Source organism: Elephantulus edwardii, unplaced genomic scaffold (assembly GCF_000299155.1).
Source record: "Elephantulus edwardii isolate Elephantulus edwardi_28Jun2011 unplaced genomic scaffold, EleEdw1.0 scaffold00073, whole genome shotgun sequence".
Classification (NCBI taxonomy): Eukaryota; Metazoa; Chordata; class Mammalia; order Macroscelidea; family Macroscelididae; genus Elephantulus; species Elephantulus edwardii.
This window is the reverse complement of record NW_006399823.1, coordinates 13,664,337-13,692,193: the sequence shown is the minus strand read 5'-3', so window position 1 is coordinate 13,692,193 and position 27,857 is coordinate 13,664,337. Positions and strand designations below refer to the sequence as shown.

Below are 27,857 nucleotides of genomic sequence, written 5' to 3'. Positions count from 1 at the left end.
TAAAACAATCTACAGCAAGCACAGATTACTTAGTCTTTTGAGGCCAACTTGCAAGGCCTGTTGGTCTCTGTCTAAGGTGAGGACCATATGTAACCTAATTACATTTCAGATATTGATACCTTTTGTTCAGTACTTTTATTTTTATTTTATTTTTATTCACACACTTATTCTACCTCATTGCACTTGCTTATTCGCCTCGCCACGATAAGCTGGATCATTCCACGCTTGTTTCCTTCAGTAGACATGGATCTTCTCAGGGTTTCCATAGCATCTTGGTTTGTCTTGCCCAACAGGGACTCCCCATTTACTGCTATCAGTTGGTCATTCACCCGCAACCTCCCATCCTGGGAAAACAGGTAAAAACGAGTGCTTTGAAAATCTGTTACAAAACAAGCTGTTTCTCCTTTAACAAAGAAGAGAAAATAATAAAGAAATAGAAATAAAAACAAAACAAGACAAAACCCTTTAATCCTAATGGATTATGCCCAATTGAACACTGGCATAATAACGTCTAAGCAGCCACGGTAGCCTGTGTCTATTTGAATCACTTATACATTTGTAAATCAAGTCATTATCATAATCTGTTTACCAAAATAGCATACTAATTCCAAGGACACAAAGTGATTTCTTTCTCCCTTCCAGAGACCCCCATAGAGGTTATTTACAACCTAAGACATGGAAAAGCTCAAGGCTATTAGACAATTGCAGAAAAGTACCCCCCCTAACCAAACAGCCAGGACATTTTCTCTAGCCTGTGAAATAGGATAAAGAGACCCACTGAGAGGAAAATGATGGACCATTACTGCATACCCACTTGTGCCAGGACCTAGGCTAAGCCTTTGCACGGATTAGCTCCGTTTAACTAGAACAAATACAGGTTGAGGTTTCAGGGAGAGTAAAAAAAAAAGAAGAGAAGTTATGGACTCAAAGGAAGGTACATCACTAAGATTTCTACTAGTTATTTGATTTTGGACTATTAAGAGGAATGAGAAAACATTGCTTAAATGTATATATTTCCAAAGTACAAATAGGATTTAATGTAACTTATTTTGCTTTAAAAAAAACCCCACGAAAACCCACACATAACAAAAATACCAACACAACCAAACCAAAGAGGCCCTCATTGACAGGAAGTTGAAATCAACTCATAGCTGACCCTTCAGTCGGTCTTTCAGGCTGTAAAATGATTGGGAGGAGACCATCATCTTTCTCTTGAGGAGCTGCTAGTAGATTTGAACCACCAGTGTTACAGCCTTTGGGTGAGTAGCATAATCCTCTATAGGCTACATCCCCAGGACTTCCTACTTCACTAGCAGGCACACGAGCGACACTGTTGACATTTGCTTACTTTAGATGCTGCTCCTCCGTTAATGATGGACTTGACAAAGATTCCCAAATCTGCATGGTTCTCTTTAGACCGGTTCCCTTTGACACTGACACCAAGGCCTGCAGATCCCGAATCGTTCAGTGGAACTTCAAACGTTAGAAATTCCCGAGTGCCATCAGGTGTGAGAACAATATCCTCATCTTCTGCTTTCTAATAGAGAACAAAATAGGACAGCACATTGTATTCCAAAGTTTCTTTCCCGTGGTTATTTTAAAAGACAGTTAATAAGCAGTCCTTTAATCACAACAGTCACAGTATTTCACAAGGTCCATGATAAAAGAACATCTACACCCTGCCCTTCCAGATGATTCTTGGAGACAGCTGCCACTATTTTTATGCAGCTGCAGCACTTGTTACAAAATGAAAACAAACCCAAACTGTATGATAAAGTAGAAAGACTGGGTAGATTTCTAACATTGTTATTTATTTATGCATGTAGGGCTGTTTATACATTCTAAATCATTAACAGAAATCCAAACAAACAGATATAATAACTCATTTGTCCTTTCTTTTAGAATTGAGTTTTCAATGTTATTCATGAATTAATGTACACTATTGGTGTATCTGTTTCATCCACAAGCACTAAGTAAAAAGAAAAACCACAAAGTCAAAAGACAAAGGCCTTCATGCTCAAAGAGTTTTAACCTTCAACATCTGTGAGACAAAGTACAAATACATGGCATGAGAGACAAAAGTTCTTATAATATTGTATTATACATAATATACTTGGTGAATATCATCCAAGCATTACTGTTTCATTAATTTGACATATATGCAAACTTTATTTTCAAAAAGTGTAAAAGAGTCATAAAGGGCCATGTATTTATGATACACACACTCTTCACAGTATTATTTAGAGTGAGGAAAGAAAGCTTACTATACATTCTGAAAAGACAGAGGAACAAGGCACTATGGATGCATAATGCCCTCATTAAGAAACACTACACGAAAAGGAAGTAGTCTATCTTCTAAACTCTTCTTCAGCAATCACAACCACTGCCAAGACTGAACCACCATCTCCACAACGATCATCTCCCAATCAGGACAACTAGCGCTCTTTCTAACCACATAATGACCATGGAGCAAAGAGTCCAAATCACAATCAAACTGCTCATCTAGTTCTACAACCTCCACCTCCTACTGCCATTAAAACACAACTCTAAAACCCACTCAGTTATTCAATCTGGAATTATCAAATTACACTTAAGGAATGTTTATCTATATAAAAGTACATAGAAAAAAAAAGCTACAGAAAGAAACATGGGTAAACTCCCCCCACATCAGTTTGCACACCACCAAATTTTTGAAATAGTTTAATATTCTAATCAAAATTAATACTATAATGATAGGCGCTTCTCTGGCAGTTCGAGCCTACGAGCTGCTCCGCATGACAAAGATGGGCTCTTTCGGCCTCTTGCCTCCCCCTTTAGGGAGCTCTGGTGGCCTAGTGGCAAGAAGCTGTGCTGCAATCCCAGAGATAAGCGGTTTGAATCCACTAGATGCTCCCCTGGGGAAGGAGGGACAATCTCTCCCTATGCCAGTTGGATTCAATTTAATGGGACACAACAAGGGAAAAAAAAATCATTGTATACAATACTATAATGATAAAATTATTTTGAAAGGAAGTAAAGGACTTCTATTCACGTGGAATAAGAGATGTTTTAGTCAGATGTCTCGTTCAGACTGTAAAAATCTGATGTATAGCATTTATCAACAAAAGATTACTTTCAGGTGATAACAATAAAAGAGATACTCCAGAATTTAAATACAAAAATCTCCAAAACTGTGATTTCTCAAGTTGTATTTCTAATTAATAAATACCCAGTGTTGGCATTTTATGGGAAAATACCCTTAGTACCATCTCAAAGGAATACTTTGTTGTTATTACAATGTCCATATCCATAAAACAATATTTGATTCCTAGCATTAAACATGTAAATTACACAAGATATAATAAAAATAAGAAAAAAATAAGTTGAAAAGAAATGGGGCAAAGTCAAGACAAAGTCTAAGCCTGCTCACTATATAAAATCTCTTATGTTTAATAATATTTTTAGAAAATATTACATTTCTAATGAAACCAATATATTGGAAAATAAGTAAAATTGCATACTTACATCCAAAGTGCATGCCTATATTTAGTATGCAAGAGTATTTTTACATATTTGTTATGATGTATAAACATTAAATTCACCTCATTTGTTTGTTGTTTTATGTCTTATGTGAAACCATTTAAGAGTTTATTGAATAAAGGCTTTGTGAAAATGAGAACAGCCACCTCAATAAAAATGTTAAAGAAACATATCATAATGTAATTTTTTTTGTTATTTGAAATTCAAAGCAGTATCAGAAGCATCAAAACACATTCCTTCTAAATTTTACAATCTAAAATAAATGAAAGTTAAAATGTTTCCTATCAATCAGTAAACTCCAAGAAAGCAATGATTTTGCACAGGTAGAGACAGAACCAGTCCTGAGGTAGACAGGCTTAGGCCTCATCATTCAGTACACATATTTGCCCCAATATGGAAGTGCCTTAATTGTCATTGATTTGCATCTTCAGCTTGGCTTTTTAATTTTTACTGATTTTGACATTTTCATAGGTTTCACTAACGTTTAAAATTTGCATTTTTCCCCACTTGAAAAATCAAGAAAAGCAGCTGACTGAAAATACGAAGGGGGGAATAAAAAGCATTCCCTGACATGCTCTCCTCTGAACCTATCTTAAAGCAGACTATATTCTCCCTGGGAAAGTTTCATTTATGAGGAAAACTACAAGACAGGCAAAATTTTCTTTTTCAACTTTGGTCATCAGTCTTCAGTTATTTTTCTCATTAAAAACATCTGAGAGGCTGTACCTTCCATTTGATACTTCTTTATTAATCCATTTGGCTCCTGACTTAATAAAATTAATGGCAGTTTTAGAACTTAATTCTCTAGAAGCTAAAGGTTGGAAGATTTGCTTTTCAAAAACAATTTTATGTCACTTCTAGGAAATATCTACAGTAAGCAAACACATGAAGAAAAAAGCTTAGTAGTGGACCGTATAAGCTGGTGGAGGGAGAAGGGGAAGGCTTAAGAGGTACTGAGCTTCCTCATGCAGTGAGGAAGAACTTTGGGAAGAGATGGCAGTGATTGTCTCACAACATGCTGAATGGAATTAGTAGCAAACTGCATACTAACAGAAGGTTAACATGGCGATTTCTCTGTTCATATACTTCAAAAACAATAAAAATGTTAAAACTCTACAATTAGAAGTGGTACATCGTAACGAGCTTTTAAAAATCAGACTCACATAAATGCAGAGATTCTCATGCTTATAAAAGGTGAAAGATAATTTTCTATCACCTTGATTGTTAGTCGGTTCAAACATTATAACCTCCTTATGAACCATTTAAGGGAGCTCTGGTGGATTTAAGTGTTGTAAGAAGTTAAGTGCTCAAACTCAACTGCGGAGAAAGAGAATCTCCTCCTGTGCAATTTTGTGCTTCTGAAAATCTACCAGAGGGTCAGCTATGATATTTTTTCCCACTCAGTGGTACATAATAACACATGACCCATTTAAGTTTCATGGAAATGAAATAAATATGTTTAATTTGCTCTTCTAGCCATTTGTATGGCATGATCAAGAATATGTGCAAGCTTATGCATTCTATATGTCACTCAAGTAGCTACAAGTATGGTCATTCTAATGAATTTTCCCATTAATGCAATCAAACAGCTCTTATTTTACCAGTTATTCCACTGGCCTCTTGAAGCTCAGGAGCTGTGCTGACAAAACTAACATACATGGTTTATGTCTACCAGCCGCTCCACAGGAGAGAGATGAACAGTCTCCTCTTGAGTGAGTTACATCCTCTGAAAATTCACTAGGGGATCAGCTACGAGTTGGTTTTGAGTCAACATCATATACAACAACAACATATTAGGAATAGAAACTATTTGATAAATGAGCATTATGAGATCTATTTACTTTCTGATTATCCTCAAAGCAACAGAAAAAAATGCATGCTTAATCTGCTATGAAATTAAAACAAAAAAATTAACAAGAAAATATCACCAAAGCTAGAATATCTTCTCCAAATAATAGTATGAACACCACCACTAACAGAATATCAGGTCAACAGGCAGCTTGTCTTCTGCAGATAACCCCATCATGGGCTTTCTCCAAGGGAACAAATAAAACGATTATGTTAAGTAGTAGACATTCTAATCATGAGAAATATCATTTCTAACTCTCACAACACAGAAAATGTTTATGAGTGTCTAAAATTTTATAAACAGTAACAAAGAAACGCAGCACATGTATGCACGACAACAGATCCAAAAGCAAACCCACTGTCTTTGAGTTGATGCCAACACAAAGTGGCCCTCAAATGGTTTCCAAAGAGACTAAACAATTGAAGAAGTGAATCTGATATCCACTATGTGTTCTACAAAGAAAGTTACTGGCTGTGCAAACAAAAAGTATCACCCCACAATTCATAAAAAAGTCTTCCAAATTCTGCCATTTTCTATATAATTAATATTTTGAACATAAACATCAATATTTTTACTACCCTGGTCAAGTAATAACAAATAAATATACTCCCAGAACAAATAACAAAGGGATGGGGAACTAATAAAAAGGATAAAGAAAAATTACCAAAAGAGCAAACCTGCAACCATCAAGTAGATTTTGATTCATGACAACTCTACATGAAGCTTCTGAGGCTTTAAATCTTATTGATAACAGAGTACCTATCTCAGTGAAAACAGAGGCCTAATGAATATGTCCTTTTGGTCAGCAACTCATTAAGTAATATACACTACATCACTAGAGTTCCTCAACAAAAGTGGAAAAGTAAAAGTTAAGTGGACCAGATGAGATCCTACCCGAAACAAAAAATACACAGATTAATTAAGCAATAAAATAGTTACCAAATTGCTAATGATTTATTTGTTTGTTTGGTTTGAAATACTGATATCCAACAATGTAGAAGTGAAATGGAAACTTTCTTCTATTGCTAATGAAGTTATCAAAAAGTAAAGGATTTATGGCATATAACTTGACATTGCTTGTCAAAAGTCCTGTTTTACTTAACACTTAACCTAGCGTTATTATTAATAAAAAGAAACAAATAGTGATTGTGCTAGCTTGGAACTGCAAGGCTGCTCCCTGGTTTAGTCAGAACAGTTAGAAGCAGAAGATAATCTACGCAAATGATACCAGATGGGATGAAAGACTGTGCACAGAAGAAGAGCAAATCACTATTAAATTCTCTTAGAAAAATACTCAAAGACATACAGGTAAGACTAAGAAATTGAGTTTACTCTATGCATTTTCAAAATGTGCAGAATTTCACCTATCATAAGCTGGACCCCTATTTTGTATGAATTGCTTAATGCCCGTCTCCGATTACCAATAGAAGTTCCAAAATGAAGGATTCCTCTGAGTGATTTCCAGTACACGGAGCATGAAGAACTCAAGGCAATAGATGAGCAAGTGTTAGTCATTGATAGTACTTCAAAGTTACAAGCAATGTTAACTTTTAAAGGTGAAAGGAAATATTTCTACTTTCTTTCAGTCTGATCACAATAATATCATTCTTCAAGAAAAAAAAAACCCAACAAACCCATATAATCCTATTCAAGGGTATCGTCTCCACAATTTAGAGTGGATGGATACAATGTAGTTTGTTTCAAAATCTGCACTTAATAAAATTTGACACTAGATTCAGATTTATGGTGAACTCATAGGTGCTTTTACTTTTCTTCTAGTCACTGAACAAAAATGATAACAAGAGCTTTTATATTATTCAAAACTGAAACAAAAGCAAAGCACGTGTTGTTAGGTGCTATCAAGTTGAGTATGACTCATAGCCACTCTATGAACTAAAGATAGAAACCCTGTTCTATCCTGTGCCATCCTCACATTTTCTGACACACAAGAGCTCATTGCAGCAATCACTGTATCAATCCACCTAGTTGAAGGTCGTCTTCTCCTTCACCAACCCTCCAAACTCCCCAGCATCATATCCCTCTCCAAAGAATAGCCCTTCCTAGCAACATGCCCAAAGCAAGTGAGGCAAAATCTCATCATTCTTGCCTCCAAAGAGTTCACCAGCTGCACCCTCTCCACAACACATCTGTTTTCCTGGCCATCAATGTGATGTTCAGTGCTCGTCTCCAACACTGCTGCTCAAAGGTGTCAATTCTTTTTCTGACAACCTTATTTTTTGTCCAGCTGTCCGATGCATAGCAAGTGATCGGAAAGACTATGGCCTGAATCAGACACACCTTAATCCTCAAAATGACATAATTACGACTCAATAATTTGGAAAGGTCCCTAACTGCAGACTTTCCCAGTGCAATGTGTCTCCTTATTTCCAAACTGCTGTTACTAAGGGTGACAAATGTGGATCCAAACAACATGAAGCTATTGAAAGTTTCAATCTTCTCTCCATTCATTGTGACGCTGCCTATCGTCCAGTGATAACAATTTTTGTTTTCTTGACATTGAGATGCAATCCATCCTGAAGGATGTATTCCTTGATCCTTTGCAATAGGCGCTTCAAGTCCTCCTAATTTAAGCAAAGCTCTAACAAGGGCTAATAGAAACAGCAAATCCTTCTCATAGAGTCCTTCTTGAATTCTACTTTGCAGCAAGAACTGGCAGTATTTTCAACACCTAGAATAAATACTTGACAGACAAAAAGACAAACACTAGCAAAGGCTCTCAAGTTAATTTTTTTTAATTATACTTTTTGCCAAGATGCCATTTACAACTTAAAAAGGTACCATACAGAAAGAGTGCAGAATCATAGATGATGTAAAAAGGCACAAAACAGTAACAACAAAAATCCCAAAGAACCCAAATGGAGCACACTTTTAAAACAGATTTTGCTTTTGACTCTAACTATAAAAGTCTCATCACAAATAAAAGCATTCAGATGAGAAGCAAAGCATGCAACACATGCATCTATCACTTCTTTTATTTCCAGATTAACAGTGTCACTGACCTGGCTTACTATTATAAGCACAGGCTTGTAAGGAAGGAAGGCAGAAATCACAATAAGCTTTGTGTTTCTTAATGGTTGTTGCTGTTGTGTACCATTGAGTCAGAACCAGCCAATAGCTACCCTCCAGCAGAGTTAATTGCATGGGAGGAGATTGCCCATCCTTCTCCCTCAGAGCAGGTGGTGGATTTGAACCGCATGCCTTTGAGACTGCGCTGCAGCTTCTTGCCACTAAGCTACCAGTGCACTGTTATTAAGCAGAGCTGAGTTATTTCCTACCGACAGGAATCCCATGTACAATGAAACAAAATGCTGCTTCACCCTTCAACAACCGCACAATTGACAATATCCTCAACCAAATTTTTGCAGCGACTGTCAATCCATCTGTCTGAGTGTCTTCAAGATAGAAGAAGCTGTGGTTTCTATGTGTCAGGTTTCCTAGAAGCTCACTACCTCTATGGAAGGCTTCTCCTCCCACTGAATTGTTCAAGAACTTCTGGGATTTAGCCAGCTCAAAGGGGCCAGTCTTGATTCCAAAAAAATGTGACACTACTGAACTTGATTACTGAGTAGTTCGGTAGATGGCTCTGGTTTTAATTCATTGCTTCTGTGGCACTGCCATCTAGTAGTGTGCTTTTGATCTTTGTTTATCTAGTCTTCATACTGGGACTGCTCGCTCTACTTTTGTAAAACAATGTCCTGGATGGTCAGGGCTATGATATCCAATGAGTTAGGGTGAATGAGCTAAGTGATTACTGTTGTTAGATGCCATCAAGTCAACTATGACTCACAGCAACTCTATGGGCAATGGATATGAATTCTGCCCTATTATATTAGATTAGAATATACCCCATGATTATTGTTGTGGCTATGCACCATCAAGTCACCTGTGACTCAGAGTGACCCTATGTACAATAGCTCTAAACCCTGCTCTATCCTGTGCCAATCCTTACTGTCTCTGACACACCTACCCCCATTGCCCCAGTCACTGAATCAATCCATCTCATCGAGGGTCTTCCCTTCTTGAGATGTCCCTCTATACCATGATTATGTTGTTGTTTTTGTTATGTGCCATTGAGTGACTTGTGACTCATAGTGACCCTATGTATAACAGCCCTAAAACCTGCTCTATCCTGTGCCAATCTTATTGTCTCTGACACACCTACCCCTTTGACCCCAGGCACTGAGTCAATCCATCTCATTGAGAGTCTTACTCTCCTGCACTGTCCCTCCATCCTCCCAAGCATAACATTCCTCTCCAAGATTGGTCCCTCTTTGCTTTGCTACCTGTCCGAAGTATGTCAGACAAAGCTTCAGAATTCTTGTCTCCAAGGAGCAGCCTGGTTTAACCCAAACCAGAATGAACTTGTTCATTCTCTTAGCAGTCCACAGCATATACAATACTCTTCTCTAACACAACAGCTCAAAAGCATCAATTCTCCTTCTATCATCAATAGTTGTTGTCCAGTTCTCTGATGCATAGACAGCAATTGCAAAGCCCATGGCCTGTATCAGCTGCACCTTAGTCTCCAGACTGACTTCAATGCTCTTCAGTACTTTGGAGAGGTCTCTGACAGGTGACTTTCCCATCGGGGTTACTTTCATAGTTAAAAAAGTCATTTCTAGATCCATCTTGATATAGATTATTGTGAGCGACAGGATAATATCCATACACATACAAGGAAGCCCAGTGAATACCACTATCATTCATACACATGCACCAACAACCAGAGTCAAAGAAGAGGAAATAGAAAATTTCTACCAACTTCTGCAGTCAGAAATAGATCGAGCATGCAATTCAAGATGCATTGATAATGGGTAACTGGAATGCAAAAGTTGGGATCAGAGAATAAAGATCTGTAGTTGAAAAACAAGGACTTGGTGACAGAAATGAAGCTGGAGATAGAATGACAGAATTTTGCACCATGACTTATTCATTGCAAATACATTTTATAGGAAAATGCAGGCTATACACATGGATTTCACCTGATGGTATGCACAGGAATCAGATCAATTATATCTGTGGAAGAAACCATTGGAGAAGTTCAATATCAACTGTGAAAACTAAGCCAGGTGTTGATTGTGGAACAGATCACCAACTACTCATATGAAAGTTCAAGCTGAAGCTAAGGAAAATTAAATCCACAGGAACCAAAATACGACCTTGAGTCTATCCCACCCCATGATTATACTAGACCCTAAACCAACCTAGACTGCCTCTCTGTAGTACTCAACAATGGGGCTCTGCTCAACTCTATATGGAAAACCCCCAAAAACAGTTGTGAAGAAATGAATTCTAACTCATGATGACCTCATGTATACTAGAATAGGAATTTCAAAAAGACTAATTTTTTTGCAAGCAAATATCAGACTATTTTTTTTTCTTTTTTAAAAAGAAATCTCTGGGAGCTTAGGAATCTTCAATCTTCCATTCAAGCAGCAAAGCTCCTTAGTCATTTGTTATTGTTGTCGTTATGTGACATCGAGTCAACTACAACTCATAGCGACCCTATATAAAATAGCTCTCAACCTTGCCCTACATTAAGCCAATCTCACTGCCTCTGTTACACCTGCCCCTGTTACCCCAGTCACAGTGTCAATCCATCTTATCTGGGATCTTCCTTTCCCTCCACCTTTAAATGTGTGATGTCCTTCTCCGAGAACTGGAAATTTCACCTTAACTATGCTGTTGTTGCTGTTGCTAAGTGTCAAGGAGCTGTGTGTGACTCTTGTGACTGAATGTACAACAAATCCCTAACCATTCCTGCACCAACATCACAACCTCTGCTGTGCTTAAGCCCATTGTTGCCATCACTGTAAATTCATCTTGTTGAGAGTTTTCTTTTTTTCCTTCTTGTCACTGATCCTCTACTAAGTATGATGTTCTTCTCGCAGGATTGGTGCCTACTTACAACTTGTCCAAAATATGTGAACTGAAGTCTCATGATCTTCACTTCCAAGTAATTTTCTACCTGTACTTCTTCTAAGACAGATTTGTTTGTGCTTTTGGCAGTTCATGGTATACTCTGTGGTCTTTTCCAAAGCACAATGCAAATGCTTCCATTTCTCTTAGGTCTTCGTAGTTTATGGTTTAGTCATATGCATACAAAGCAACTGAATATACAGTGTGTGTTATATATGTTTATCTCACACACACACACTACATATGTACCCAAGTACACCTTAAGTCTTCAAAGGAACATCTTTGATCACTTAACATTCCAAAGAGGTATTTTCCCTACATATTTGCAGTAATGCATGTTAATAATTGGATTTCTTGACTATTGCCTTCTTCTAGTCCTGATGCCTTGCTCTTCTTCATACAGCTCACTCCTCAGACTGTTTCTTAATACAACATCTAAAGCAATGTTTCTTTTCCCCTCAACAATTATGAAGATAATGGTTTGTCTTTTGTTTCCTCAACAAGGCAGACTATATATTTTGCTAGATAGTGCCTACATTTACTACTTGTATCATCTCTTATTTCCTTAGATTTTCTTGTGTTTCAACCAGTGCAGTTCATATGAAGTCACCCCATTTACAAAAAATAAACAAATGAAAATGCTATGACTTTAAGAGTCCAAACTACAAAAGAAATTATTCTTCACTTGAGGATGCAGATACAAATATTCCCCCATCACAGCTTGTCTTTCATGGTTACTGCCACAGAAACATTTCCATTTTTATATAATTTTTAAATAATCCTGTCAGTCTACTCTCTTATGACATTTTGGGTTGTCATGCTTGGACAAACATTCAAAATCCAAAGTGAATGATCTACTTTCAGGCTTAATATCATAAACAAATGTGTAGGAACAGTCAAAGGGATTACAAAAATAAGTAAGAAGCGAGGATTTCTTTTTTGTGTATGATGAGGAAGAGTAATATAATTTTATCTTTTACAAGTGAATGGTCAAATGTTCTCAACTCTAAATAACCCATTCTTGACCATTCATTTAAAATGTAATGTTTAAAACGCACAGAAAGCAAATGTTCAGGCATGCATAAATATACATTTCATGCTTGTTTCTAGAGGTTCCAATCTGTTCAAATGATCTATTTATCTAAACTTATAACAGTATTAAGCTGATCTAATTATGGTGTAACTGATGTATTTGTCCTACTTCATTCTTTATATTCTTAAGATTCAATTTGTCGCCCTTACTGTCTTAAAAAATACCATGCACACACACATGCATGCACGTGTACACACACACAGAATCCTGGTTTTGATAAATGGTGTCTAATATAGTTATTTACACAGGCACACACACACACTACACATGTTCTACAATCTAGGTTTATAAATGTGCAAAATTCTTATGATTACTGATTTTCATCTATTACCTAGTTTGTGATCGCTTTTTGTAATCATGAAATATCTAAAAAATAACATGCTTCTTATTTGCTTGTATACTGAGTGCAAAGTTGTCTGGAAAAGAATATGTATAGAAAATCAAACCTGCTCATCATGCTATTAATATATTTTATATATCTGTATTTTAGGAGGTAGGCAAATCAATTTGGGAGAGGATGTGTATTAAAGTCACCTGTTACAGCTATAGTTTTATTACATTATTTCCTTGCAAGTAAGATTTTTTAACTACCTTCTTAAAAACAGAAGCTTTTCAATTTTTTAAAAAAAATTTTATTCTTTTGTGTGTGTGTGTACCGTCAAATTGGATCTGGCTCGTACAGGAGGAGACTGCCCCTCCTCCAGTAGAACATCTGATTGATTCGAACCGCTTACCTCTGGGATTGCAGTGCAGCTTCTTGCTACTAGGCCACCAGAGCTCCCTAAGCTTTTAAATTCTATCACATCATGAACAAATCTAGGAATTAGGTTGATGTAGGAAAGATTGAATATTGGATTGCTACTGAAGAACATATTATATTATATGTTGGTATACAATACCCCCTCTTCGTTTCTGATGTATTGTAATTACACTAAAATACTTTCATAGATACTGATATTGAAATCTAACTTTCACAGCACTGGCTGCCTGCTGGAACTCAACATGCTCTTTCATCCTCAGTCTGTATTAAGATTTGTCTTCTGCAGGGGACAAAACTATTTTGGGTTTTTTAACCTCATCTGGGAGTGCTTGATTAGAAATTACTTCCTTTATCGTTATTGTGGCAAATGAAATGTTTATTCTAATTACTGGTACATGGTTCTAATTTTAGTGTTTGTGATATATATTTATTGTATTCTTTCAGCTCTCCCTGAATTTCCCCCTACAACTGAGTCAAGTTTTGGTTTTCCTTTCTTAAATTTTGTAGTCGTTTATAAGTTGGCATTTTACAATTTCTAAACTACCTTCCATATTTGTCATTAGGCTCATCAATCATGATTCACTCTGATTAAACAATGAATGGGGAGTTACTCATAACGTTTCATTCTTTCTCTATGCCCAAGGAGCAAAAAAATAATCACAAAACACTGGGTTTGGGGAAATAGCAATAAATCATTTTAAAATAAGACCACTTGGGGATTTCATAAACCTACATATTACCTCCTATGAGCCATGAAAAGAGAAGGAAGATACAGAATTTCGTGTTTAATTAGTAAGAGGTTAGTTTCATTTTATCTTTTCAACATCTGTACATCCTACAAAAGACAAAGCTCTTACCGTTTCTTTTGGAATCTGCATCTGGCTTGGCTCTGCATTCTAGAAGAATTGAAGAGAAACATAAATACAGACTGACCAAAGCCATCTTCAACACACAGGGATATAAAGCTTTACTTAAACGTTGTTGGTTCCCCGAATCCACAAAATATATAAAGTATGATTATATTTATTCTTCTGAGTCACTCTGTCTTCTAAATTGTCACTAATATGGTTATATATATTTTTAGAAGTGCATGAGTATGTGTGTATGTGTTTGCATTAAGATTTTTTCCAGATGTAAATTTTTATGAGCAAGTATAAACTACTTTGAAGAGAAATAAATTCCCCCAAACTGCTTTTCCTAATCATGGCTCTATTTCTAATATGGTTGGGGGTGGTAGGTTTTTTTTCCCTTTAATGCTCCCAACTATACCTAAATTATAATGCCTATGATAATTTGATAGCTAGACCAGATAATAACAGTCTGAACCACAGCCTGAACCACGAATATTATACTTACAAAATTACATAAGGGATAAATATGATTTTTTTCATATGTAAAGTTGCTTTAGTTACACAGATGCTTAAAGGTCCATTCATTTAAAAGTATTAGTTACACAGATACTTAAAGGTCCATTTATTAAAAAGTACTTAATAAAAGTATTTCTTTTAGACACAGAATCTAAACCCAGACACTCTAAACAGAGGAAGATAAAAATGTGCTAGTGTGATGCAACAATAAATATTTCAAATGCCCTCTATAACTAAAGTTCATTCTTTTAATTCTAGAAAGACAATGTACACAATAGAATGGCGGCCTACTAGTGTAAATGAAAAGCTCACAAGCAATAAATTAACAAAAAAAAAAAAAGAAGAAGAAAGAAAGAAAACAACAAAATAGGCAGCAGAAGGGAAAAACAGAAGCCTGGAAAATCAAAATTGGACGAGAAAAATCTGAATAACCCTAAGCTGGGTATAAGTTGGCAAGAACTCTGAAAACACTGCTTAAGAGCAGTGCGTCAAGCTTTGGCAATCTAATAATGCTAACCATTGCCCAGGCTCAGATCTAGTGAGGAAGAAACAAAGCCATCAAATCATGTTTAAAGCTGATTCCCCCCCCCTTTTTTTAAAGTGCTCATTTACAATTTAATAGAGGCATCTCCAGATTTAGGATCAGGTGGCATTTTAAGCACAAAATTGGATAACAGTAGGAGAAAAATGGGAAACTGAATTTCAATTGAGAAAGAATGCATTAAACATTTTCCAATACAAATAAAGGCATTTCGACAGTTTGTTCAAAATCTACCTAAAAACAAAAGTGTTCCTTTTTAAAGCCTTTCACAAGCTAAAATTTCCACAAAGTTGCAAGAGGTTAAATGTGTGACCAACAGATCATATAGTTATAGGATGGAAAATTATCTGGATTGTAATGAAAGAAAAATGTTATCGACCATGACATACCCATACGTGAAATTGTAGCCTAAGGCAATTAGGCTATATGACAAATTTGGGAACTGTGCCCCTAAATGTTTGTCAGTACAGTTTATAAAGATTAATTATTACTTAGAAAAAAAGGGTAAATGATTCCAGAAAGAGATGTCAGCTATTTAGAATTGATCCAACCATAATGTTTTAAAAATACTTAAAATACCACATGAAGTTGAAGTGAAACAGTTTCTCACCACAACAAAACATTAGGTAACTTCTCTAATTATAGAATTTTAGGTATAAATAAAATCTAGCATTTTTTACACAAAAAAACACAACTGTTACTTCAACAGACAATATTTCACACACACCAATACCATACAAATCTCCCCCCAACAAGTCTAAGACATTCTCAAGCATCCATTAAGAGTGCAAGAAGTGGCTGCAAATTAATTTCCAATTTCATTTACATCTTCTCTAAATTATGTTATCTATAATGGGAATGAATAGTCAAGGGTGTGCATTGATACTTAAAGCCTTTTAACTTTAAACAAATACTGCTTTTCACACAACAGAAATGACACCCTAATTTGGCTCACCTACACGTACTGTAAAAAAAACGTGTCATATGTACTGGAGAAGATGGCAAGCTTTCAATCCAAGCCTTTGGAGTGATAGTTATGAAATAATCAACGTCTCTGTATTCAACCAGACCATCGGAACACGGTGCAGTATCAACATTTGCTGCCTAAGCCAATAGCTCTACATCTGATCTTTAAACATCCCAACTCTCATGACTGTGGATATCTATTTCTAAAAGTCAAAGGGCATAAGAGAAAGAATGCTTGCATTAGACTTAAGCAGAGGGAAATATAAAATATGGAAGTCTTTGGAATATGCCTCAATAAACATTTGCTAAAGGCAGCCACATGAGGCGTGGTCATCAGAAACCATTCTCCAGCTCTACAGTTACACACCAGTTCCCTCGGGTGGAAGGCGTCTTCCTGACGAAAGACCAGGAGGCTCACTGTCCCTTCCATCTTCGTGCTCCTCAGCAGAGAAACGACTTCCTCCTGGGATTTGCCTGCTAAATCCACTCCGTTTACCTAAAACAAATAGAAGGTTTTCAGTTGCAGTTCAGGGCAAACAAAACAAGATCTCACCTATCCCAGGACTGCCCATGTCTGCTGTGGAGCACAAATTATTTGATGATAAATTCATCAATAACTGGGTAAGACTGGGATTTGGAGCGGTAGTCTGTAGGGTGCTGGGCTGCTAGCCCAAAGGCAGTGTCTCTCTGGGTGTGAGTTTGAGTTGAGAAAGAAATACACCAGTTCTCTAGACATAAAATTGTAATGGTAAATATTTTAGCATTCATCAATAAACCAAAACCACTGGGGCATTTAAAATGTCAAGTTAACACAAAACTTGCTGACTTTGAACAGAAATATGTTGATGGCATCATATGATACAGATACTCTTTAACCAAAACAAAATGGAAGTGATCTTATAGAGCGCCATAAAACCACATTTAAAAAAACCACTCTGAAATAAATCTTTTAACTTTCAATTTGTTTTTAAGGGAAATGATGAAGAAATAGTTGATGTCACCTTTTAAAATGTAAAATTAAAGTATAATCACTACAAAATAATGACAATATATTTGTAAAGAAAACAACATTTCACTCTTTTTAAAGAGGCTTTAGGAGAATTCCAGCCAGAAGAAAAGATTTATGACATTCAGTTCCTAGGGAAGCTCATCACTTTTCTCTCATGGGGAATACAGTGTCATTACCAGAAAGCACTAACACATAGGTTTTCTTAAGTAGAAACAAAAGAGCAAACAATACTATTCTCTTTTTATTCTAATTTTTAATTATGATTTGAGTGAAAATTGGCTTTCTACTCAATCATCCCTACGCATTCGAATTCTATAATTCTCACAGTGCAGTCACTCTCTCCCTGCTCCACCTTTGGGATTCTCAACTCCATTAATCCTTCTATGCTACCCTTTAATGCCTTCAGGACTTTATTCTTGGACAAACGTTGCTCTCTTGACTTTATATGGCTGGTTGTTCTAAGGAATGAGTGCTTCCAGGTGCCACTGGGCATGTCATAGGCCTGTCCATTGCTTGGCTGATAGTTGAGCCAAGGGATGAGTTTGTTCCAGGTTTGAAGGGTAAATAACGACAATAGCCCCAGGGATTCTACAAGTTTCTGTCAGAGCAGTACACCTGGCCTTCCTCATGTTTAAATAAAAAAAAAAAAATGCTCTATTGCTCTTTTAGAAAGATAGTCTTTTTATTTAAGGCAATTAATTGTAAGACAAATTATAAAAAGTTTTCAGCAATTAAGAGTCTATATTAGAAACTTCAACCTACTACTAAAAAAAACCTCCAAAACAGCAACACTTATTATAGCTTAAGGTACTTTAATTAATGAACTATAGGAAAGATATATGTAACAACACCTTGAAATGAAGCAAGGTATTTCTAGACACAAAAAAAGATATACTATTTGATAAAATGTATACTACAAAAGATCCAGACACTCAGCAAAAAATTATCTACAGAACAAAGTACTGCAGAGCTATGACTAAAGACATAAAAAAATAGGTTTAAATTATGTGAAAATGAAGTTTCAATTTTAAGAGACAGTTGACAACTACAGAAATGGAAGTTAATTTCTAGAAGGAAAAATAAAAAACAAGTTTCATGCTTTTCCAACTTTCCAAAAAGAAAAAGTCCTTGTGGTATGTCTAAAATAGCAATATGTGAATGAGTCAAAGAGATCCAAAATCAAAGTGGCTATGTTTTGAAAGGAAAGAACAGAGAACAAGAGAGGGAAAGTGGGAAGGAAGGGAGAGAGAGGAAGAAAATAGGACAGAGACAATAGGACAGACTTTAACTTTGGGGACAATGAGGAAAGAAGACTAGATTCAATTTGCAGCTGAGACACTTACTAAAAACATAATACAGCTGCAAAATTGGACTAATATTACCCAATTTAAACTCCAAGGACAAGTGGTCCTTCTGGAAGCAAAACTCCAAGTATAATATGTACTCCAGCTCTTCTTTTATTAAAACTCTATCAGTGACACACAGATAGAAAAATAGGACAAACAGAATGGCAGCAATGTTTAAGGAGGCTAGCACCAAAATACAGAGATGGTAGAAATTCTGGAAGTCAGTCCTTTCCTACATAACCCATCTTTAGAAAAGCTTGTTCTCAAAGTCCAGCTCACTACTTACAAAACTGTCAAGAAAAAGAGCTATACATTAAAAAAGTAAACTTTAAGGTTGATATTTGAGTACTAAAAGTTAAACCAAGCTCTTTATGATTTACTTGATTTCGACTGTAGGACAGAGTAGAGTGTACCCGACAGGGGTTCAAAGGTGGTATCTTTACAGAGGCTAATTAATACATATCTCCCCGAACAGCCCCCAGAGAGAGGCTGGTGAGTTCAAACCGAAGCATCTTCACGTAGCAGCTATGTACTGAAACACTATGCCACCAGGGTACCAAGACCAATTGTCCTTCAGTCAATTCTGATTTATCTCAGAAAAGAAATGTGCTCCATAGATTTTCAATAAATAATCCCAGGGCTTCCTGCCAAGGCAGCTTCAGGTAGGTTCAAACAGTAGTTAGTAGTTGAGTGTGTTAACCATTTGCATTACCTATACAATCCAGTTAAATAACTGGGAAGTAGAGAATCTGCTGCTGCTAATGCAGACAAGGTAGCCTGCAACAAAAATATTAAGAATAGCTAATAAAGCAGACTTTTTCCAAGCTCTTTCCCCTTTTATTCCTACTTACGTGAATGTACAAAACCCAGACATAGGATTATGTATTGAAAAAAAAACCATTAAATAATAATTAATCAAAACTCAGAAGGTTACTTTTTAAATTGCAGTTCTCTTTTCTGTTCTGGAATTTTTGACTCTTACTTCTCAATTCCTTTTCCATGCTGTTATTTCAGAATTTCTTTGTTCTTCTCAAGAAGACACATTATGCCATTTATCTTTGTTTGACAATAGATTAAATAACCATTTTATATTACTGGACATAAATACAAAATTATTTAGGAATATAACCTATTAGACATTATTGTTATAGAACAAAAAAATAAAGTGCTCTAGTCACGTGTGTGGTCAACGGTTCCACAGGAGAAAGACATGCTACAATCTCCTCCCAAGTAATTTATTTCCCCTAAAAATCCATTGGAGGCTCTGCTATGGGTTGGTTTCAACTTGATGGTACAAAATAGTAACAATTAGAAGTGGCGCGATGAGTACCATGCATGTCAACTAGCTGAAAGGTCAACAGTTCTAATCCACTGGTAGCTTCTCAGAAGATGGGAGATGGACAGTCTTCAGAGATATTATAAACTAGACAGCATAAGTTGATGGCAAAATGTGATCCCATAAGCAAAATGTTCTAAATAATTAAAAAGTCACAAGTACATGAAATGAAAAGACAACTTCTCAAGAAATAATATTTTAAAAGCAAAACTAGGAACACATTTGGAATGTATTACTTTATGATACACATTATTATTAAATGATCTATATTATTACAGAAGCAGTAAAAATATTTCATTCTTGAGAATGGAACCTTTCCAGGACTATGGAACTTAGTATTTGGGGAAGTCGCTCACCTCTATGAGTCTGTCCCCTGCTTTGAGTCTTCCATCTTGAATGGCAGCCCCTCTTGGGAGAATGTTTTTCACATAAATTGGAGCTGAGCCACCTATTGTTACATCTCGGGAAGTGATGCTAAATCCCAAACCTTCTGTGCCTGAATATGTAACAAAAAGAATAAGTACAATGATTTCCGTAAATTTTAAGATAAGGTGTGTGAAGGATTTATTATTCTCACTTTATCTCAACTTGAACACACTATGTAATTGTCACAATGACTTACATTCCTCTAGTGTCTTAAGACGATAACTGATATTGCAAAATAGTTATGATACAGTGAAATGGTATATATCGCGAGAATTTTAAATCTTGGAGGAAATGTCAATGTCTTCAAAGACACAAAGATTGAGCTGAATCTTTGGGTACAAAACAAATATTTCTGTATAAATAAAAACTTATAGTAAAGACCATAATATCTCAAAAATTGTTATTATGAAATCAATTTTTGAAGCATAAGAGGGAGAAGAAAATATGTATTCTTATTGTTGTCAGGTCTACTATGACACAGAGCTACTCTTTACAGACAATAGATCAAAATGCTTCTCTATCACAATCAAAATGCTTTTCTTCACAATCACTGCTACGCTCAAGCCCACTGAGACAGAAAATGCTCAAGGATATAAATAGAAAACAGTAAAGAGAAATATTTTCTGGAAATAGATCAGGGAAACTACCAAAACTATGCCTCCTTACAATAATTCACTGACTGGGATTAGCCAATAATATTTGTGCATAGCTCTCTTTCAAGTCTCTTCAATTTTACCACATTTACCAGGGTAGATGTGACAGAGCTAGTAAGGTTGGCAAAGGATAGAGCAGGGTTCATGGCTGTTGTACAAAGGGTCACTATGAGTCACAAGCAACTTGATAGCACTTAACAACATTTCTCAAAAGAAAGAAACCAAAAGTTTCTTGGTGAAGAATCCATCTCATATCATGACTGTCATCACTGAGGATCATCACATTATGATTAAAGGGACAGAAATTAATGAGGCGTTTATAAATTATTTGGCTGCTTTGTATAATTTAAAGTCTAGGTTCCTTGGTAACTTTCTTGACAGACAGTCATTCAACCTCCATTCAGTGTAGGAAAAGTGGTTGTCACTAGAACCAACATGCAACAAGCCAAAATGTGCCAACATAAAATGTGAAGATAATGATAAAGTTCTAACGAGTGAGGGAATTTTTATAACACTGCTAATAATTGATTTCTACTTAGACTTTTCTAAAAGTTACTTCTTCAAACCTGAGCTTTCATTTTTAGGTGAAAAGCAGGCACATGTGAGGAATAAAGGTGAAAAATCTAGGAAAAAATATATTTAATACTAACAATAAAATTATATGCATAAGTATAAATATACTGCTATAAGTAAACATATCAATGCAGAGAAATAATGCAAATGAGTATGTTGACTAAAGAAAAAACAAAGTAGGAATGGAGAAAACAGTTATACCTATAATTAACTGTACCATAAAAATTTGCAGTTCAAACAAAACATTCACTTCCTTAAACTCTTAAATCACCTCAGCCTAGATTGTTAATTTCTTAAGTCTTCTGTGCTGAAGACTTGAATGGCATATTGTCTATATGAAATTTTCCTAATTATTCTGCTGGGACTTTCCCATATGTCTCCGTGCTTTCATGGAACTCTAATGACTTGCAATAACATTTATTAAGAAAGGATTCTAAATTATTCTTCTTTTGCAAAATTAATTTGTATGAACTACAAAGGCTGACTGTTATATGAGCCTCAATACTATTAAAATATCAGCAATAACCCCTAAATCTGTAAGCTAAAAGTTCAGGCAATGACCTTTAAAAGAAAGATAAATAGATATCAATTTTCATTTAGCAAAGCCAACAAAACATTTTGCACTGACTGAAACAGATTACTGACCTTCTCCTCTGACTTTATTAAAAAGCTAATTTCTACAAAAGAGCAGGGTATTTGAGAAAGCCAACATGGCAATAAATATTAAGAAATCATAATTATAGAAGCAAGTATTTAGGGACTATTCTATTTTGTCCTGTTATATGGCACAGATCTAAAAGTACACCAAAGAATCATTAAAGCTACATTTTTAGCACTAACTGTTGATTTCTGTTTTTATAAGAACCGTTATCACTCCAAACACATTAGCTCACATTGAACTGAATTAATGTTTGTACATCCTATGTGTGTTATGTACCTCACAAAAATATTAAATTTAATGTTAATAACTGGCAAGATTATTATCTGCAAGCCGTAACAAAAGCGTATTCAATTTCCATAAAATCACTATTATTAAAATATCTGTATTTAGAACTAATCAGTAAATCAGTAATTGTTGCATTCACATATAGAGTAAACATAATTCATTTTACAAACCACACTGAAAGTATTGGCAGCAAACACAGGCTGTTTGCTCCTTTCATTCTCACAGTTATTAGATTAAAATCAAGATAGATGTACGGAGTGCTACATCATTTAGATAATTCAAGGTCAGAATAAAATGTTTAAATGGAAATCATGGTTTCTATTTTTCTCATATTGATTAAGCACTGGTATGCTAAGTTAGTATAAAATGTAATTAAATCTTTTTAAATGTTATTTTAAAAAATGTCTAATCCCAGTATTCAGGTAAATTATTATTTATTTACCTTTTAATGTCAAATAAAACTTCACATTATTTAAGAAACTATATTAATGTCATGATTTGTTAAATACAATAACTGAAGAAAAGTTTATTCATTTCACTGATATCTGTATATCAGTGAATAAGAACAAATATGGGGGCTTTATCTTTAGTTATTAGAGTAAAATCTTACAATTTGTTTTCCATTCAACCATATACATTTTGTTTTATAGCATTGATTACAATTATAATTAATGGAATTAATCAACTGATTAACAAAAATGTCTTATCAAGGGTGGCCTAGTGGTAAGGAGCTGCAACTACAATCACAGAGGCTCACGGTTCGAATCCACCAGATGCTCTGCCGGGGAAGGAGGGACAATCTCCTCCTGTACCAGTCAGATCTGATTTGACGGTACACTCACACAAAAATAATAAAATAAAAATTTAAAAAAATTACCAAAAAAAAAGTCTTATCAAACCCTTATTGTATATTGCTTTTCCTTTCATCTGACTTAATAGGATCTCTTCCCTATTAATTTGTCCTTCCCTCACTCTTCCTTCTCAGCTATCCAATCAAGAATGATTCTGTATATAACTTTTCCCTAGATTTCTACAAAAGTGGTCTTAAAAAACATTCATGTTTTGAGACTGACTTATGGCACTCAATATAATTTCTTCTAGATTAATCCACATTATGGTGTATTTCATTAATTTTTGTCATCACTGACAAGGGCAAATCTTTACAAACTAATATTAAAAAACCTAATAAAACATGTTATCTTTGTTGACAGATCCTGAACAAAATTTTACTTTTCATATACTTCTTTGTGAAGTTGTTAGATGTGAGTTTAACTAAAAACTAGTGCTTTCCATTTGAATAGAGGCAATCAAAGAAAGAGAAGTTAATATTTTCCCAATTTAGGAGCTGAAAGTGCTAAGAGGTTTTAGGCTGATATGTCTCTTGTTATTTGCTTATACTCTTATATAAGCAGTATTAAAAGTGGAGGCAAGCTGTCAGCTCCAACTCATGTCAAACAAGTATCTGGAGCTGAAAATTCAGTCACCAGAAATATGTAACTTGTGGTTCACAAAAAGTTCAATGAAAGAACATGATTTTGAAAGGAAGCAGTAGTCTTAGAGAATACAGCCTTGGAAACCCTTTTGCCAAATGTGTGACTGTCAAGATATGCAAGTTCAAGGAAGACTGCTCCCAGCAACCATGTGGATTGACCAAGTCACTCAACCTCTCTTGGGTCCATCTGCATCCAACTAGGAGTTGGCTGACTTCAAATAAAGAGAAATGTTCTTCAAAAAAGGCATCATTAAAAAGAATATTAGAGTGCTTAGGTGAAAATGGATGTTGAACAGTAAAGTCCACATCAATGTCAGTGGGTAAACACTACTAAAATCATACCTAGCAGTCAGCTCAGAGATATGCAGGATGAACAGAAAAGGTATGCTTTCTGTATTATAAAGGATACCAGAGAGATACACATAAGTAAAAATTACTGTTAAGCAATGCCTAACAGAAAATTAGCAACCACATTAACACTTCTCTTGTCATCTTAAAATTGGAAAGCAATTTATTATTTAGGAAAAAGCAGGAGACAAGACGTCCATGACTTCACTTTTGAGCTTTCTATGATAAGCCATTGAGAGGCTTAAACGAAGGGTCATTCACCTTCATCAAAACAATGACAGTGAATTGGAAGGTGGTATTTTGCAAAGTGGGCCAATCAAAACAGCACCGCATGTGTTAGGGTTCAATGGTGATATCCCAACATGTCATGTTTCATGTTCAACTACTACCAGTTAGCTGCCACTTTCTCAGGATAAACTAACTTTTAAAATCTATTTTACTTGAATGAAAGTTTGCAAATCACTCTGGTTTTATCTAGACAGTCATTCATAAGCAAATTAACCTATTACAATGTCTAAGTAAATCCTTATTGTATACTGCTATTCCCTTCTCTGTTTATTATTTTTTCCCCTTTTCTTCCCCTCTCCTTTTTATCCACAGTATTTGTTCTGTTCCATATTGTTATTTGCAAAACTATTTTTTATTTCCAATTCATCTCAATTATTACATACTGAAAAATTAGTCCGAAAATAGAAAAAAAATCATTTTTTAACTATTTTCATAACCATATACTAAAGCTGTGTTTTTTAGAAAAAAAAATTGTCAATATTCATTAGCATAAACAGGATTAAAGTTAGGGTGCTTGAGGTTAGTATGATTTTTGTTTTTACTTGGATTGATTTTAAAGCAAATTTTGTTAAGAATAGAATAAGATGGGCCATACCTTTCTTAAGCTGGATATTAAGTCTCTTGCCTATTTTTTTGGTGTTATAACCACTGCTTACATTCGTATTAAATATATTTTGTGGTGCTGGAGCCAGAGCTGAGGGCGGTTTCCCAGCGGGGTTTGCACTATGAGGTAGTCGTGGGTGAGAGTCTATTTGCTCAGGTGGCTGGTTCAGTCTGGGTACTCGGGGGACTCCGTGAAGCCCTCCACTGCCCACACTCCGGTTATCCACATACTGGCTGTCAGGGCTGAAGCGGCTGGAATAGTAACTGTTCTTCTCACTTTGGGAGAGTTGTTCATACTGCTCTTTATTTGCGGCAGGAACCACATGGAACCAAATGATGGGTGTACGCATGGCTTGGCGAAACATATGTTGTGCTCTGGGTTTTAGAAAGAATGGAAAATTAGCAAATTAAGACTGGCAGGCTAGACGATATTATGAGCTTAATTGCATATACTAATTAAGCTACAAGAACTGACAGACTCTGTTGAAAGTGAAAAAACAAAATACTAATAACCCATTTATCAATCAAGTTTGCAGGCTCTGGTTTAAGCCGAGCTGCTTCTCCACATGTAAATTTCCCCTTCTCTAAATTAAAATGGCAGAATTAAATACTACTGCCGATAAAAGGCTGTGTCTCAGCCATAACTCATTAAACAACAGTTTTAGGAGGCATTATAATTCAATGTTAACAGAAAGAAAACATCTGTAAAATTTTATCCAATATCTTTTTCAGAAATTATTTAAAAAATACATATGAAAATTACTACATAACTTGGGAGAGACTGGAGGGCATTATGCTGAGGGAACTAACTCAGTTTCATAAGGATAAATACTGCACAGGACCATTATTATGGAAAACAGAAGAATAACTAGTAAAACGTGTATGAGGATACAGGAGCGGGGGAGGAAGGGAACAGAAGGATGAGGGTGAACAGTGGGGAAATCATAGGGTTGCACAATTTGGTAGGTGGAGGGAGAGGGGGGTAAAGAAAATGTGAAAGATCCAGCAGGGGTCTCGGAAGACAGGGTAATGAAGGGCATGCTTTAATGGTCATTGATTTAATAAAACATCACAAATGAAAATAATTTTATTAAACATAATGTGAATGAAGAATAGCATGAAACACAATGTATGTGAACTTTGTATACAAACCAAGGTAAAATTTTTAAAAAATGCAATAAAAATAAAAAAATATAAAGACTGGATAATGAACACTGCATTAGAACACATGAGGGGGAGAACTGTTAGAAAGGAATATATGATTATGCATTATAAATATGAAAACAATAATCTGCTACATGCGGTGCACTGCGGGATGGGCTCTTAGGGGGCACAAAACATGCAACAATGAATTTAAAAAAATAAGGATTACTTATATTAAGATTGGAGATTGGCAAATATTTAAGAAATCATTCCTGTGCGGGTCTTTTGCTTTTTTTCATTGTTGGTCGGTCTATCTATGTATCTATCCATCCATCTATCCATCCATCCATTGACTCTATCTGTGGCAGACCATTTGAATTTTCAGAGAAAGCCCTGCAAACTTCTACTTAGGAAACTAATGCTGTACAAAGCAACTACCCAGTCATTATCAGCAATAACTGATATAAACCCCTGCATGAAAAAAGCTGCAAGAACATAAATGTTGCCTACATGATACAATGTTAACAGTTCTGGTCCCAGTGTGATCACATGCTCCAGAAAAGTGTGATCTTATGATCCAGAACATAGTGGAGAAGCAGTTCATCAGACTCTGGAGTTTTCCTATGTCTTATTATTTCGCCTCTGTACATACTTTTAAATAAGAATGGCTTTTCTTAAGTTAAATAAGAACTTGAACTACACTAAAGAAAATGTGTTTCCAACCAAGTGTCTCAAATGAGGTGGTTACTGTTTACATATAAGTGAGAGATGATCTATCTATCTATCTATCTATCTATCTATCTATCTATCTTTCAAACTTAGAAATGTGAATTACAGTATAATAAAAAGTAGCACACTAGTCAATTTTTCAAAAAGGGAAGAAGTAGCAAGATTATAAAGCTGAAATTAGACTAATAATATTTTTAAAATTATTCAGTCACAGGGCATTTTGAAATACAGACCAGTGGTAGTAATTACCTTGACTTTGAGGAAATTTTAAAATGCTAGATAATGGCAGAAAATACCCCACTCTGGTAAAAAGAAAGAGAGCAGAGACATGCTGTATGAAGTATTCCCACTGAGGACACTTCATCACAGGGAAAGCATGGGAGGGTGGGGGAATAACCAGCACACACTTACTGCTCAAATCTTCTATTCCGAAGGTCGCCATCATTAATCCTGACAATACAATCATTCTCATGAAAGAGGTTTTCTTGTTCAGCTTTACCACCTTTCTCCAGTCGTTTTACTAATAACCCCAGGGTTCTAGAACATTAAGGATACAAATGATTACACATGTAATATTTCCATGGTGCACACAATCTCCTCCTGTTTGAATGCTGGTGTATTTACCAACACTTCCTACTAAGGAGGTGAATTAAAGCATAACTAACAAATTCTAAAAAAAAAAAACAACCAAAAACCCAACAACAAGGGGGCGGGGGAAATCACAACTGTTTAAATGATGTAGAAAAATTTGATTCTTTCAGTAAAAATAAGAAATCATTTTCTGGCTCATCGGTATTATATTTCTGAACAAACTCTATATGGCCCTCTATGGTTAAAATGTTTTAAGCAGGACAAAGCTGATGATTTGGTGGCTATCACAGTGTGGAACATGGAATGGGCGTGTATTTGTGAATGACTCAGGCAGTTCTC

At 35.5% G+C, this 27,857-nt stretch overlaps 1 protein-coding gene across 12 annotated transcripts in view; it reads right to left on the bottom strand.

The window, feature by feature from the left end:
- PARD3 (par-3 family cell polarity regulator) overlaps positions 1-27,857 on the bottom strand; it is an 869,174-nt gene that overhangs the window by 347,795 nt on the left and 493,522 nt on the right. For 6 of the 12 annotated variants that reach the window (XM_006888940.1, XM_006888941.1, XM_006888931.1 and 3 more), the window contains exons 8-14: positions 27,339-27,464; positions 25,048-25,430; positions 20,083-20,222; positions 16,403-16,531; positions 14,019-14,057; positions 1,349-1,537; positions 174-344 (exon numbers count right to left, since the gene is read on the bottom strand). In XM_006888940.1, coding sequence (XP_006889002.1) covers positions 174-344; positions 1,349-1,537; positions 14,019-14,057; positions 16,403-16,531; positions 20,083-20,222; positions 25,048-25,430; positions 27,339-27,464 — 1,177 coding nt within the window. The remainder of the gene's footprint in view (positions 1-173; positions 345-1,348; positions 1,538-14,018; positions 14,058-16,402; positions 16,532-20,082; positions 20,223-25,047; positions 25,431-27,338; positions 27,465-27,857) is intronic. The other 6 variants (XM_006888934.1, XM_006888942.1, XM_006888936.1 and 3 more) reach the window with 1 other exon arrangement.